This window comes from Lepisosteus platostomus, chromosome 11 (assembly GCF_059453375.1).
Source record: "Lepisosteus platostomus isolate fLepPlt1 chromosome 11, fLepPlt1.hap1, whole genome shotgun sequence".
Taxonomy (NCBI): Eukaryota; Metazoa; Chordata; class Actinopteri; order Semionotiformes; family Lepisosteidae; genus Lepisosteus; species Lepisosteus platostomus.
The window spans coordinates 26,111,185-26,128,278 of NC_142621.1; the positions used below are offsets into that span (position 1 = coordinate 26,111,185).

At 37.8% G+C, this 17,094-nt stretch overlaps 1 protein-coding gene and 1 long non-coding RNA gene across 2 annotated transcripts; both read left to right on the forward strand.

Moving 5' to 3' along the window:
- The first annotated feature begins 987 nt into the window (after positions 1-987).
- On the forward strand, positions 988-4,671 carry LOC148652268 (uncharacterized). The gene is made up of 4 exons (XM_088598937.1): positions 988-2,088; positions 2,698-3,129; positions 3,431-3,497; positions 4,477-4,671. The coding sequence occupies exons 1-4, from the start codon at positions 1,123-1,125 to the stop codon at positions 4,566-4,568; spliced, it is 1,557 nt and encodes a 518-aa protein (XP_088455063.1). The 5' UTR covers positions 988-1,122; the 3' UTR covers positions 4,569-4,671.
- A 10,517-nt stretch (positions 4,672-15,188) lies between these two features.
- On the forward strand, positions 15,189-17,094 carry LOC148652269 (uncharacterized). Its single transcript, XR_015925268.1, has 2 exons — positions 15,189-15,708; positions 16,153-17,094. It is a non-coding gene; the product is annotated as an uncharacterized LOC148652269 (long non-coding RNA).

The window sequence follows — 17,094 nt, forward strand, 5'->3', positions numbered from 1 at the left end:
GAAGGAGTACAGCAGTGTAAGGCATCAGGGAAGACAGTTAAGAAGACTAAGAAGAGCTCCTCAAGCCCAGACTGTATGAAAACACAACCTCTGGAGTCCTCTTCGCATGATGTGAAGGTTGATGAGCTGATGAGTGATATTAGAATCGGTAGTGAGCACAACAAAGAGGCAACACCCATAGCACAGTCTTCTGAAGTTTCCCTTGTTTCTTCTGAAATAGTACATGGAGTCACAGATAATCTGCTAAAGAAAATTCAGCTTAACTGTTCCTGCCCTGAGTCCAGTGCTGAAGATCTGAAGAGACCTCTGCAAACCCTGAGTGAAATGGTTATAAGTATTACTGAATCTGTGATCATGCAGTTATCAGCTGTTCCAGGAATTACTATAGGCACACCTGACCATGACAGATGCATCTTTATTCAGCCTTTGGATGCAGACCAAATGATTGAAAAAGTGTACAATGACTTGCTGCAAGAAAGTGGCTCCCTTATTGCATTATACGATGCAATAATGTCCAAAAATCAGGAAGTGTCCAATGCCATTATTGTATCTTTGGTTAAAGAGCTCTCAAAGCTCTACTTTTCAACAGCTGAGTCTTCAGCCTTAGGTCCTTCTCCTTCCTTCATTACAAACGAAGCCACTAATGATGTGAACAGCAGTGAAAATGACACCTTTAACCTTGGTTGCCAAGAAAAGGGAATGTCACCTCCAGAGCCCGCTTCTGATATTCAACCACTTTCTGATATTCCCCTACCATATTCAGATATTGTGAAAAAAATTGTAACTAAACTGCTCTTAAGAATTCATCCTATTTCTCCAAAGAGGGAGAAGAAACAAGAACAGATTATGGATAGTTTATCTTGTTGGGAGCTCAGTGAATTTGCTGTGGGCATTATTGACAATGTGCTGAAGAAACTATTTACAGCCCCAGATACCTCAGAATGTAATCCAACAATGGGAAGCAATATCCAATGTGAGCTTGTTTCTGTCAAACAAGTGGCCAGCTGTATTTACAGAGAACTGCTGCAGAGTGCTGGTTCCAAAGACAACTTACAACAAGCAGTAGCAGCCAAGAGTGAGGCCCTGGCCCAAAAGATAGTTGATTCTCTTGTGAGAGAAATTATGAAGTTCCAACATTCAGATATCGAGTCTTCAGATGCTCCTCAAGCTGCCATTGATATGGAAACCCTGAGCACTGAGCAGCTCATGTGCACCAAAATGGACCAGTTAGAACCTTCACCTGTTATGTGTCAAACAGATGCAGTGAAAAATATCATGGCAAAACTGCTTTTGAAAATTCGCCCTGGATTCCCCAACCCAGAAAATTATTCTGGGGAACTGGAAGAGCTGTCCGAGTCTCAGGTCAGGGACCTGGCACTGAAACTCACCAAAGATGCGCTGAAGGAATTGACAAAGGTTTCCACTCTAACCATCAGTGAACCAAAGGCTGAAGAACATCTTCCATTACAGCAAGCCATCAAGAAAACCGTTAGCTCTGTTTACAGCAAACTGATGGAATCCATTGGCAGCAAGAAAGTATTACAAGTAGGAATTGCCTCACAGAATCCAGAAATGATCAAGGAAATGGCCTGTTGTGTGGCTAAAGAAACTATTGCAAATTATGGTTTACGAAGCGGGTGTTCAATTCCATCTTCACAATCTCTCATTTCTCAGAAAACCAGTAAGTCCACACAGGACAAAATTGTGGACACAAACGTAACTACAGTCAGAAGTAAAAAACTACAGTCTTCTATGAAAAAGTCTCCAAAGGGCTTTTCTCCAACAGTTCCAAGTGGGTTTGAAAACAGTTTCCAGCCAGAAGACACTATGGATAAGCCCTGCTCATCACGTTCCATAGGAGAAGCTGTTGGTGTGACACCTTGTTCTAATAAGAAAAAAGGTTGTTCTGCTTCTGAGACCCCAGAGAAGCCTGGAGATTATTTGGCTCAAGGAGTCCAGGATGTAGAAGGAGTACAGCAGTGTAAGGCTTCAGGGAAGACAGTTAAGAAAACTATGAAGAGCTCCTCGAGGCCAGACTGTATGAAAACACGACTTCTGGAGTCGTCTTCGCATGATGTGGTTGATGAGGTATGACCAACAGTTCCAAACCTGTAAAAATGTCTCTTATCAAAGTAGGATGGACCTGTTGTGTACCTAATTAACAGACATTTGTGTAGAAAGTACTGGAAAATGGAACTCTTATTTTGTAAATATGATGATAGTTTTGTTGTGCATTTTCCTTTACAATAAAACTACAAATCCAGATTTGTTTTCCCTAATACTGTATAACATCTCAGAAATATCCCTATTGTCAGTTCATAGCATACGTACTAAACTCACCTGTCTGTGGATGTCAGCTTTATCACTCAATTAGTACAAGAGCAATCAGGTGAGTTAATGCTACTATGGAGAGACTTGCTCACAGTATTGTCTACATTTCCAAACTGATATCTGCATCATAAAAAAAATTGAGATGCATTATTTTCTATACATGCAATTGTAAACATTCACATTGATTTCTTATTTTATATTTCATTGTCTGCCTTTATTCTAGTGTTAACGTCAGTGCTAAAAACATATACACACCCCATAATCCTTATCTTCTTTTCCGTAAGAGAAGTGTTACTTGTTTTGATTTACTTTTAAAAACGAAACAACAATCACTGAACTGTAACTTTTTGTTTTTTTTTGTGACAGGAGTTGCCCGGACACTCATCTTGGTATGTGTACAATCCCAGCCTTAATAAGGACAAAAATCTCAGTCCAGCCCAAAGCAAGAGTGGTCTGCGCATTGACATAGCAAAACATTACATGACCCCAGTGCAACTGACCAAAACATCTGAGAGCAAAGGGCTTCTCTCGCACAGCAACATCCCCTTTGCAGTTAATACGCCGGATGAAGATGTGAATGTGAGCCAGAAAGTCAAGAAACATCCTTTGAAAAAGTTTGGCTCCATGCTAAAGCATAAGATCATGGGTAATAGGTCAAAAGACGTCAGAATTCAGAATGAAACAAATCCATCTTTGGAAAACTTAAGAGCCCAGGGAACATCCAGTGGACGCGGGAGCTGTGAAAGCTTTGGACCATTTAAAGTGCCTGATGAGTACACCGAGCCTCAAAAACACAAGGTATGGATTAGATACCCAAACTTAAATTATTAATTAATTTGGGCATTATTGTATTTTTAATATTAACACTACAGAAATTATTTGAATAGAATGCTCATTTGTACATCAAATAACATTCTAGAAGACATTCCTATTAATTGCAATAAACAAGAATAGCAACTGCTATGGTGGCCAATGCTGAATGTTCTGTGTGAATAATGACTACAAATTTATCAAGATCAATACAGTACGTAACAGTTCAAGTATAATACCTGTGGAAGAAATATTCCTAAATTGTTTTCTTTGTGTGCTCATACTGTAGTTCTTCAAAAAAGAAGTTTTTAGTTTGGACAGATTCAGTAGGAACAAGCCTCAGAACACTCCAGATGGTGAGTATTTAGTTTGTGACTGTGATTTTATTTTGTGTAGCACATTAGTGACAAGTGTGGTTCAGAATTAGACATTGGATGGAATTTATGTAGAATGGGGGAATTCATCTAAATTTAGAATCCTTTAAAAAACAAACTGATTTTTATACAAATTGGCCTTAAACTTCTGCAAACGTCACTTTTTATTGACACTGCTACCTCCATAGGAATGGTGAGGCAGAACTCCAAACTCCACTCTGATCAAGTGGTTAACTGTGCACCTCTACTCTTCCCTGATCTCTCTTCTTCTAAATAGTTCATTGTCCAGTGCATCAATCTTTGGCAGTCCTCTTCAACGGTACTCTATTTTCTCCATTTTCAGTGCCCTCCCTCATTCCCTTCTACAGTATCTCTCGGTTTAGTAAATATGACTAAATGTGACTTATATGACAAGATATAAGCTAATACATCTTCTTTTACAAGTAAAGTTATGAAAACCACTTTAGAACTAAACAACAGGATCGCTCATATGAAAATAAGACCCTAGCAGTAGTCAATATGGTTTTAGAAAAGGTCATTCTTCCTTTACCAACTTGTTAAAATTCTTCAAACAAGTCACAGCACTAAACACACAGAACGTACAAAATGATATGATTAGATTTTAAAGATGCTTTTGGTAATGTTCTTCTTAAATTAAAGGCAATAGGCATTTAGGGAAATTTGTGTATTGAACTGGTTAAGGGACAGGTAATAGTACAGATCAGGGGTGAATAGTCCAATAGAAGATGACAGGAATAATAGTTATGAATGTGATTGAAATGACTGAAAAACAGTTGTCTAATAGCCAAATTATCACACACCTTTAATCAAATAGCTTCTTATTGAATAAACCTGACGTTAAGATGCCTCTGGGTAGAACTGTATCCAAAGTCTATCTGACCTGCTGCCATGGAATAAAGAAACTGGAACAGTGACATGTCAAACCACTCTGTGTTTCCAGGGATCCCTGGAATTCCAAACTCCAGGAAGATGCCAAAAAAACCATCTTTGCTGTCGAAGATGTCGACTGCTTTATCCAGAGCCTTTCTGTAATAATCCATCTGCCACCATCAAACATGTTTAACATGGAGGGGAATCAAAAAAGGAGTTTTAATGATGGGAACTACTGTTTCTGAAATAAAAATAATTGCATTCATGTTTTTGTATAAAGTTGTGTTATTCAAATAGGTGAGCACACTACCACATCCATGACCAGACACTTTTCAACTAAATCACAAAATGGTATGTTAGTTTTAATGTTGTCTGTAAATATCTTATTGGTGTACTACACCATTAAAAAAATAAGACATTCTTAGCCTTCATTATTCTATTCATAGTTATAGCAAGACCTGATTTACTGTAAGCATTCAAAATCCTCAAAGCTACTGACCTAGTGCACTTCATAAGATTGAGTAGTGAAACACGAACTAGGAAAACTATTTGGATTTTTAAAAAAATATAAGAGGTTTAAATAATCTACCAAACAGGGAAATGCATATTTTTATTCAAAGGGTTTGGGGCCTGGAACAAACATCCCAACTATGATGTGGACGCCGATATCCTGACGTCCTCAAAGAAAGGGTTATAACCTCATAGTTATTGTTTCATTTCAAATCCAATGTGCTGGAAAAGAGCCAAAACAGCAAAAAGTGTGTCACTGTCCAAATACTTATGAACTACACTGTATATTGGTTTTCTTTCTCACCGTACATCAGTTAAATATATAGTGTTTAAATGTCTTGGGTAATGTGTTGTGTCTATAAATGTATTATGTGTTATGTCTTTACCAGCCTGCAAAGCAAATTTCCCATCTGTGATTAAGTAAGAGACAGAAATCAAATTGGTTTCCGTAATGAACAAGTGCATTACTGGGACAAGTAATAGGTTTATTCCATGCTGAAAAGAGAAGAAAGAAAACAACATTTCGACCCTGAAGCCTTCTTTAGGTGTGACTTCAGGTGTGAGCAGGTAGCACCTGAAGAAGGCTCCACGGCCAAAATGTTGTTTTCTTTCTTCTCTTTTCAGCATGGAATAAACCTATTACTTGTTCCTTTGCAGCCTACGCATGCTGACGCAGTTACCCACCTGAACTACTTCCAGTACATTACTGTATGCACAAAAATCTTTCTTTAGAAAATAAAATCATGTTTATTTAACGGTTTATGTATATAGTGCCTTTTTCCCTCCAGTGAATGAGAAAAGAAAAAGATGATCACTTTATGTGGAATGTCTCCTCCGTGAATTTTTGTTTTTCAGTGAAATTAAATGTTCATTTTTGTACCTAAGAGCAAGGCTCCCTGAAATGGCATTAACTTCCATTTTAACAGTAACATTAGCAAATTACAGGACAGCTACTTTCATAGACTTTTTCTGAACAATACAATAATACATCATAATAGCCAAATGAAACATGCTTAATTGAACTAATTATTTCTAGTTTAATTCAATTTCAATATTTCATTCATTTTTAGTTCAATTTAGTTTATTTTAGTTGATTTAAAGAGATCTCTAAAAATGCCTGAGCTGTATCACACAACAGGAGTGAACCTGGCTGAGTGGGGAAGATCCAACCTTTCCAGCACAGGTTTTGCCAGCAGGTGGCAGTAAGTCACAAGACATGAAAACAATGTTTAACTACAGCAAAACACATTAACAATAGTAATGACAGAAAGACTTAGAACTATTGCTTAGATTCTCTGAGACCCATGATGTGATTTGACTTCATTTGGCTGGTGTCTTAATTTCAAAGTAACAATTTTACATTTCAAAATGAAAAACTAATTGAATACAGATGCAGCCATTCAAAGTTCGCGGTACAAACCCCATACCGCACGCAACTAAGCCCCCGCGCCGTACCGCGGTACGTGATTGGCTGGCCAAAATGATGACAGGGGCACTCGTGTGCATTGGTCGGTAGTGAAAAGATTTAATCATTAAATCTCTTTACTGTGCACGTTTCAATCCGCTTAGTATTGAATATTTATATGGAATTTTACAACTAAAGGGAAATTTTAGTAGCTGAGCATAAAAAGAATAGGAGCATAACGCATCTGAATGTCATAAACAATATTAATTTAGTAACATAAACATATTATGTAAACTGTATATTGCTGGTATTGGTAGTTTAAAGAAAAAATACACACCAGTATTCCATTTCTCCCTAAACATTTTAAGCATCAAAGTCTTACATGTGGTTATTTCGGAAATGTTTTTACGTCCTCCTTCTGACCATATTGCTGTGTGTTTATGTACTTTGTGAAAATGGATTGTTTTAACCTTTTCTGAGAACACGCTCGTTTCGGAGTAAACAAAAGCATACTTTTAGAATTTGATTAATAGGGAATATAATATGAAATCGGATAGCTAGCTAAAGAAATTAATAATAATATAACTATATTCATGTACTGTTGCACAAACAGTAGTATAAGACTTTCTATTGATATGTGTATGGCTGTTTCAGTACGTGATACGTGTCTGTTTCTGTTGCGTGATGGCTGAAATGACTGGCTTATAAGCCTGAGGGTGAGTGTTCAAATCCAGCCGTTGCTGTGAATTTTCTTTTAACAAATAAACATTTATGAAAAACTAAAATATCAAATATTATGGGCACTATATTGTCTCTGTCTCTATCTCTGTCTGTCTTTCTGTGCTGGCTGTGCCAAATTTCAATCCACAGTCTGAGTCTCTGTGTCTACATTGTTTGTTAACAAACTGGTTTCACAAGCCTTTTTCAACTTATTCATTTTCAAGGTAGAATAGGGCAAGTCTTCCAATGAAAGACAGTCCACTTTCCCCCCACGGACAGACTGACACATGTTTTCTTAGAAAAATAGATCACAACGTGAACCTCTGTCAGTCTTCTGTGTAAAAAAAAATCGTCTTGAACAACGTGGGTGCTGTTTTTAATAAGCTGCTGAGTAAAGAATAGGAATTTTCCTGCTGTCAGCAGTATTGTGTATATAGCTTTATGTACAGGCTGTGAAAAGTTTCACAAGTAGAGGTCTTTAAAATTACGTGGGTTTGTTTCTACACCCTGCAGTACCACTGTGTACATACTGTACAGTATGAACATGTTGTGATATTTAGAAATATAAAAAATTTCAATATAATGACAATAATATTTGCTATTTTAGTTTTCCAAAGAAATGTTTATTTGTTAAAAGAAAATTCATGTTGACAGCTGGGATCATACCTCCAACCTCAGCCTTATAAGTCAGTCACTTAAGCCATCACACCACAGAAAGTGACAGGTCATGCAGTGTAACAGCAATACAGATATCAATGGAAAGTCTTATACTACTTTTTGTGCAACAGTACATTAATATAATTATATCGTTATTAATTTATTTAGATATGCGATTCCATATTCTATTCCCTATTGATCAAATTCTAAAAGTATGCTTTTGTTTACTCAGATAACGAGCTTATTCGCAGAAAAGGTTAAAACGATCAATTTTCACAAAGTATATAAAACTACAATAATATGGTCAGAAGCAGCACATAAAACCGTTTCTGAAATAACCACATGTAAGACTTTGATGCTTAAAATGTTTAGGGAGAAATGGAATACTGGTGTGTATTTGTTCTTTAAACTACCAAGACCAGTCATATACAGTATAGTTTACATACAGTGATCTGTTTATGTTCCTAAATTAGTATCTTTTATGAGCACGTGAAAGGCATAGTGAATCGGTGATTCTCAAGACTTTGTATGATTGAAAACGAATGTGTGATCGGATCAACGAAATGCTGTGGTGCTACTTTTTGTCAATGAAAAAATAAAGTCTTTTCGTTTACAAAGACGATTACAAAGAATGTGGACCAGGGTAATACTTTGAGTTTAAAGCTTGTCCGAAGTCATTCATTATTAATACTATTAGTAATATCTTGGTAAAGACTTTGATTAATAAAATATTTCTGCATAATTAAAATAATTTATTATAAAGGTGGTAGGCTGCGTACTCTTGTCCAACTGACCAATCTTGCTTTCATAAAATATACCAACTTTTTAATGTCTAATGATTAACATGCTGTAATACACAGTTTATATTTGAAAGTCTAAAGAGTATACAACTTAAATTCTTAACTGAGTAAAGATTGTCCTTCAGCAGTGAGCAGGATTCGAAGCCAGTTTTTTTCTGGTGACAACTCAAATGCTGTACATGAAAGTTTTATTAGCTCCACCTGCCAGTTTTACAAGGTGATTCTGGATACTATTAACATAATATAATTTGCATACAGTAAAGGGCGGTATGACGCGAAATGACGTGTTATGACGGTATTTGATGCGATATGCCTACCGCGTTGTACCGCAGCGTACCCCGCTCATTTTGAATGGCTGCATCTGTAGTTATATAAATCACCTTTTGTCATGTGCCATAGTCCATTAGGATTGTATTGCCTTTTGAGCACTATTTAATTTTGTTTTACAAAAAGGAACAATAAAAACAAAAAAAAGTTCTGGAGCTCAGTTTTAAAAAAGCAAAAAGTTCTATTCTATGAGAACCAATGTAGACAAAAAATATACAAATTAGTCACATTGTGCAATGAAGTTCAGATTGCACTTAGTGATATACTGTATACTGCACATCAAAAGACAAATATGATAAATTGCATGTTTTAGAAAAAGTGTATAGAATTTGGATATTGAATAAATCTTTTGTATTATCGACTTCAGTGATCATGAGTAACCGTGAACACAGTTGAATCATGGTGACTGCTGCATAACCATTAAGTTGTCTCTATCTGAAAAAAACATATATAAAAGAACCACTGTGTCTAGCTTATGAAATTTATTGACAAGCTGGGCATAATGGCGAAGTACAGAGGCACCTTTGTGTCAGCAGTATATTGGGAGATGGATTAAGTAAGTGCATTTTAAACTGTAAGTAAACAAAAGGTATCTAACCTGGCAAGATCTTACAGTGAAATGAAGTCCATACAGTGATAGGCTACCATCATGCAGACTACGAGTCACACATCTTGCCAAGAGTTGCTCATCACTATCAACTGTGCTGGTCTGGAGAGGAGTGTCTAGTCACTACAGAACTCCACTTGTAGGAACTGATGCCAGCTTGACTACATGGACATGATACAGCATTGAAGTCCTGGCATCACACTTGCTTCCCCTCCAGTGACCTCAATCTGATGCGATCTGTTGTCCTGCTGGAATGTCATGTCCTCGTGCTGCTCAGGGAGCGTCTGTTTTCTCAAGTGCTGGGAATTGGACTGTTATTCTGTGGATGCCTTTCTCCCCAGACCCATGGAGCCCCATGGAACATCTGTGGGATGACTTTAGCATCCAGGGCAACAGAGATCAATGAACGGGCACATGCTTTTCCAGGTATTATGTGAGGAATGGGACAAAATCCCACAACAACCCACCAGGAGCTGGAGCAAAGCATTGTCTTCAGCTCATTTTGCTTTCAACAGCACCAACACTCCTGTATCCCGAGGCTTAACAGTAGACACCCTGTTGATCAACCCAATTGGTTACAAATATTAAACAGCATAATTTGTAAATCCATAAATTGTCATTTTACTTAATACAGAATTTTTGCAATAACTTTAACATGAAAGTGTACATTCCAAAAAAATATATACAGTCGTTATCTACAACAAAAGCCATGAACATGACAAATGAATATTACAAAGACAACAACCCAGTGGTGTCAGATTCATTACTGTAGTGGGCTAGATTTGATTGATGTGCTTCAAGCAGGTCACACATACAATACATTAATGAAGTACTAGGTACCATTACATTATATTTGTCATGTTTTGTGGTTTTAGTGTTTATACAATGACATACCCACCTTTTAAATCCTATTAGACGTCAGTGTTTGTTACATGCTAATTTAGAAAAAGTTACTCATTCTTCAGGTATGAGTAACTGAAGTTTTTTTAGCTTTATTCACTGTAATTATTTTAAATGTTAAAGTCATGATAAAGTTTGGTAATTCAGGAGCCTCATTCACAGTGCTTTAGTGTTGAAGTCAACGGTTTCTGTGACATGAAGACATATAGAGAGGTTTGTCGTTTCCAGCATTTTTCCTGGAGATGACATGTGGTGAAGATAGATAGATATGACTTTATTGAACCCAAAGGCAAATTGATGTGTTACAGCAGTCCAGCCCAAGACAAGCAAAAACAGACATCAGAATAGTTATAAAACAAAAGACAACAAAATCAATAAATAAAAAATAAATACATAGGTGTGTGCAAAATGTGATGATCATAGTCACTGTAAAAACAATAAAATATGTGCAAAATGTGCATAGGTTTATACAGACTGATTGTCCAAAAAGTACAATGGAGCAAACATGCTGTCCATAGACGAGCAAATGAAGGGCTAACAGTCCTAGCCTAGGGCAGCGTTATACACCCTGACAGCCGCCGACCTGCGGAAACGTTCCCTTGAACACCGTAGCTGGAGCAGTCTGTTGCTAAAAGTACTCCGCTTTTAATAACAGTCCCATGAAGCTGATGAGAGGCGTCGTTCATGATGGCTGTGAGCTTGGTCAGCATTCTCCTCTCAGCCACCACCTCCATGGGGTCAAGGCTCATCCCCAACACAGAGCCAGCCTTCTTGATAAGTTGATAAGATCAAGTCAGTTGTGCCTCTTGATGTTATAACTCTACACTGAAGCTCAACCAGGCATATTGTGAGTAAAGGTGTAGTGCTAGGGTGCACAACTACTAGCTGGAGATCCACAGTCCACCTGTTCTTTTTCAGTAGGTCTCTTTAAATCACCACCGAAACACCTGGGCACAGGGGTTAATCTGGTTTGTTTAGGCAAATAATTATGGCAATTTGCTAGTTAGGAAATGAAAGCCTTTAGACATTTCAAACCTTCAAGGCTGGAATTGTGCTCCCCTGGCACAGAAACTTAAGTGTTATAAGGAGAAAATGAAAGCAAGCATTTTGAAAAACAAAAAAGGGTCCCTCTTATTTGGATTAATAGTTTCAAATACAAATGTTTTACCTTTGTAGTTTTTAGCCTGATTGAAAACTAGATATTTAGGAAAACATGAGACGTGTTACTGGAGTGCTGGGAATACTCTTTCTCTGGAACAGGCTGCCCTGCCAGATTAATGAGGCTGCTAAGCAAATAAATGCTCTGGGTGGGCCAAATGATTTCCTCATATTCGTGACTTTCCTTACATTGTCCAGAACCTGATGAAAACCATTAACATTTCCTAGGTGCCCAATTCAAAATCTTATTAGCCTGGAGTAAAGCATTCTGCATTTAAAAGAGAGAATAGAAGAAAACGTTTTAGCCCAAGAGTCAATACATGTATTACAATGTATTTTTTTAATCAAAGGGTTGCTATAAGAAGAGATCTGTCACAATAGTAAGGTTCATAAATAACAGTAGGTTTTACATAGTCCTGAATATAGGGATCTATCCTCTTTCTCTATCACAAGTGTGTGTGCAGCCTGGGCATTTTTGTTCCTTTCCATTCCCTAGTCCTTGTTGATGCAGATCCTTAATTCTTTAAGCAGTGAGTTAAAGAGTTAATCAATGGTCAGCTAAGTAAATCAAACAGGATGCAGTTGTTCATCCTTGCTATAGGAAGGAGGGGCACAATAGCTGCAAACCACAGTGATGCTGATAAGTCTTTAACACCTAGTCTTATTGTTAATGAGACCAAAATACCTGTAAATGTAACAAGAACCCACAAAAGAATGCATTAAACAGAAAGGTCTCCAGTTAAAAATGATTTTGCATCAGGTGGTTTCACCCTCAAATGACAGCTTGGAATCACTGGGCTTTGGAGGATCCCTTGGTGGTCTGTGATTAAAACAAAACACAACCACCCAAAACAACAGTCACAAGTGTGCTCTTTACATACCAAACTGCCCCCTGCATGGGCTGATGGGATTTCATGCCTCATCAGCCCTCCTGTCAGAGAGAGATCCTTTGTGGTGAAGCTCCCTCCCACCCTCTGGGAACCCCTGACCACCTGCAAACACAGCCCACTCCCCTGACACCAGGCTGCCTCCTGACTCCCTTTGCCACTGAACGCAATTAACACTCTCCTAATCTCCTGCCTGCTGTATGATTGTGCCTGTCGAACACAATTAGCATCTACAGGTCTTTGTCCTGACCAGAGCTATAAGGCTGGGGGCTTGCTGACAGAGTGTTGTGCTGTCAGGTCGCAGGGACGGTACACATTTCCTCCCCAGCAGATCAGAACCTGGCCGTTTTTCTTCTTGACCTGTTAACAGATTGACGTTATCTGTAGAGGCCCAAACAGAGGAAAAGGTGTAAATGCATTGTGCAGGTTCAGTAATTCACCTGTTAAATCTCAACGAAGTTCACCTTGGCGGATTTATTGTGGTTTTTGCACTTGCACTTTGGTTTTAAATCGTTTTGCTTCTGTTTCCTGTGGTTCTGACAAGGTTTCACAGTGCTTTATTATATTGGTCCATGGTATTACTACAGAGCACATTCCTTAAAAAAGTATACTGTAGCATGGTATTCCCATAGTTCTGTGTAGGAAAGCACCATTCCGCATATTAAAACTACTCCAAAACTATAGTGAAGCCATTATTCTATTACAGCCTCTCTCATTTAATGCTAACCCTCCGCATTATGTCTGAACAATATTTCTTAAAATCAAAGTTTTAGTGAGAACTAATTAACCTTGTTTAATGGCTGCTTTTCTCAGCACTAGGCTCACACAGAAGTCAGGAATATTCCTGACAGGAATACACTATTAGGCATAAAATGTATATTGATGGAGTTGTGTTGACGTTGACAGAGCTATGAAAATGAGTGTCCACATGTTGCATCACATATTGTTTAATCCACTATGCAGTATAGATATAAAAACATGAATGGAAACAGATACCATTGTGAAATAACTTATGTTTATGTAACATTGTTTATTATACTTTATAAATTAGAGAATAACATTGCTGGAGGTGGAAGGGAACGATGATAATGTGAATGACGGTGACTGTGTGTCTATCTTTCTCTGGCATATAGATGACAGTTGCTAGGGGAAAATTGTATTTGTTTAAAAGTTAGCTGTGTTAAGCCTAGGACACAACCTGTTATTTTCTGTACCGTCGTGCTGGCACAGAGTAAAAAAAAATGGATGCAGTCTCTTTCTCTGTCTGAGGATGCATACTCGAAGTTATTTATCAAGAAGTCCCAATAACGATGTCTCTGAAGTGCTGACTTGTAGAGTAGAAGCAGGGTAGTTCAGATTTTGATCCAGAGGAAGATGAGGGAACATCAGTAAGCCGTGAAGTTAAAACCTTTTCTGGATTCTCCCTTTGCTTGAGGGCTAACCCCCACATTTGTAAATGGTAATATATGAATCTGTGGTGCCCAAAATGTGGGTCGGTCCTTGGTTTAAAGTCTCATCCAAAATACGGCTTCTTCTGCAGCGTTGTACCTTGTAAATCTGTGAAGAAAAGGGTTTGGAATTTCTGAACCAGAAGAGTGCATCACACCATCAGCAGTGGTGGATCGATCCCAGTATTGTCTAGTTGGATCCTTGCTTGCTTTAAGAGATCTGAGGATATCTGGCTCTATAACAGAATAAGCTGATGACTACTGTAGTTGTGTGTGATGTCTCCAGGTACACGCATGGTAGAAACATGCCACTGAAACCCCCTCTGTGTGCGATTCTGAAGGTTTTGAGGAAGTGCTTTGAGTCTCTTTCTTTCAGTTGTGTTGAGCAACTGCCTTGTTGTCATGCATGCTTGGGCTTGCTTTCATTTAGAGCTTTGCTTTGAAATCATTTATCCGGTAAATAATTCACCATTATTATAACAGCTTCTCAGCTGAGACTGGCGATACAGTAACAGCTGACAATTATACAGTTACAGGAAAGGAGCAGAGGCTCAGAAAATAAAGAATGACGCTTTGCTTCTCGTTTTCCATTCCAGCCGCCAGAGTGGGTGCTTTTGTGAACAGTGGGCCACAGACACAATAGACTGAATTTCACTGCCATTGTGCTTTTGTTTTGTTTCTTTGGTGTTATTGAGGTGTAAAGTTGTAAATGGGTATTTTTGGAATGCCACATGAGGGATATGGAAATAGGGTCTGAAAACAAAGATCTAATTTCAGATCGCTGACTGCTATAGCAATGGATTTGTTTGGATTTTTGCCCCAGAAAAGTAGAGGGGAATTTTCCCCTAGAAAGATACAGTTCCAGGCTCAACTTTATAAGATCACAGTGTCCTTACCACCACATCATGTCGTCCATTTTTGTCTTTTAACAGTTTTTCAGTTATGCCTTTGTGCTATGTTCAGTGAACTGAATTTGAGATAATGATGTCAATATAAATATACTCAACATAATGAATGCATAATGTTATTTTAATTTGTTAATTTAAAAAAAGGTGTATTGAAACACCTCTTATTCATATTCATTAATGAAACCCTATACTGACTTTAGAAGACCTTGCCACTCATTTCAGGATATTGTTAAGAAATGCATTTATTTGCATCCCAGCCTGAAGTGGTGAATGGACATTGATGTAAAGCATTTAGACATAATGCCAAAAACAATTGAAGACTTAAGTACTGTATCTAAGTCCTACTGTCATCTGAACTGTGCCATGCTTCTAAGCTTGCAAAACATTTCATGGGTATGGTAGTTCAGGCTTTGACTCTGTCTGCATTACCTTTGGAATACATCATTCCTGTGAATTTCAATTTCTATGCTGCCCAAGAATGCATTGATCTAATTTGGTGCATTATATTATGCATTATATGCACCAAATAATGATACATGTTCTTCCAACAGTCCTGTTTGTTGTGGTAATTTACAGGCAATGATTGGCAATCCACCCTGAAGCTTTTTCTATGTATTATTTCGCTTATATATTAGATATAAGCAGTTAGTCCGTTACAGTCAGTGCTAATTAGTGCTTATTTTCACAGATAGAAGCATAAACATCTTAAGTTGTAAACTAGGGCTCAGATTAAGTGAAAGCATTATGTTTGAGACTTGGTGGTCCTAAATTTGTTGTAATCTGCACTCAGTGGTGCACAAAATCACTAGACGTAGTTTTAACTAACATTTAAAATTGACATCCCTTAATGTGACCTTTACCGTTGCTGGCGCAACGTTTTATTTCCACTTCTACCAGCAGGTGGCAGTAGCCATAACAGACAGGAGTGAGATCTGCAGATACCAACTGCAAGGATTCATTGTACCAAGGCAACAGGTATTTCTTTTTTCTGTGTTGTTGTTGTTGTGTGTTCCTTGTGGATACCTATATTTTTGCTCCTTTATCTACATTTATAGTGATGCTATCCTTTTTGTAATTGTGAGTAGCTATCGGAGTAATTCTGCATTTTTGACGAGCTGACTTTTTTGTCCGTAGTTGCATTGTTTACACGTTTAGGAGTCCCAAAAAAGGAATTATTAGTCTTTGGGCATAATGTAAACGTTCTTTCCTGTGTGCTGACCTCAAACTGCGCCTCTTCAGAAGTTTTATCTGTACAGCTGATGATTTCCTGCGGTCTCTGTACCGTCCATCTCTATTTTTGGAATACGTGTGTGTGGTATTAGTTGAAATGTACAGCTCCAGCATTCAGGTCTAAGCACTAGTGTTAAAAGTCCTTAGAAATAGGGTTTCATTCTTCCTTTTCTTTTCTCCTTTCTTCAGCCTGGACAACGGCTTCCACGTTTTCTCGCAGAGCTGCACACTATGGAACATCCTGTGGTCTACATCGTCGTTGGGAAACACAATTCCGGGATGTTTTAGGACGTTTATGCACTGGTCACACCTGCACTTTACATGAAATCTGTGTTTTTATTTATGTTTTGCATGTATTGCTGCTCGATTTCGTTACGTTTTCTGTGACAATGGAATCTATTTGCACACTTCTGTGTTAATTGTTCTTTCACAAATGACGGACTGATGACTTTGCAAGCTTTTCATTTTGCTTGCCTTTTGGAAGTTTCTATCTGTGATACATCGAGAAAGACCTTTATTTTTTAACATAAACCAGGAATCTTGTATGTCTACTAAATTCTGTCTCTAATAATTTCTTCCAACGACAGATTCGTTTACAGTGGTTTTCAGGTTTACTGTGTGCAGATAGGTAATGCTCTCCGCCTTCTTTCAGCGTTTATTAAACTTGTCATGTTCATGTACTGTAACATTGTGTTTTACTCACAAGGCCTTTAATTCATTGTCATACCTTTGTTTTATTTTTCTTCAGACAATATGAGTTTATGCAGGATACAGGAGCATTACCCTTCGTGATGTGAATAATGTTGGTGTGCGTGGAACCTGTTAACCATGCCTGTTGCAATTCTAAATCCTCTAAAGCTCAGAAAAATTAAGACTGCCCAAAAAGATATGCTCCTTTTCATTTGTTTTGTATGTTATGACAGTTTATTAATGCCACTAACCTGCAGGTTTGCAGGAATCCTTTATTTTGTATTTAGTTTCAGTATAATTTAGTTTCAGGCTTTATCCTTTGTGGTGTGTTTAATTTTCTCCTCTGGCTCCTCTTCTTCTTGCCATATTTTACCTATGTAATTTTGCTGACCTTGCCTCTGCTAATTAAATGGCAACCATCTTCAGCATTCTCTCATACAA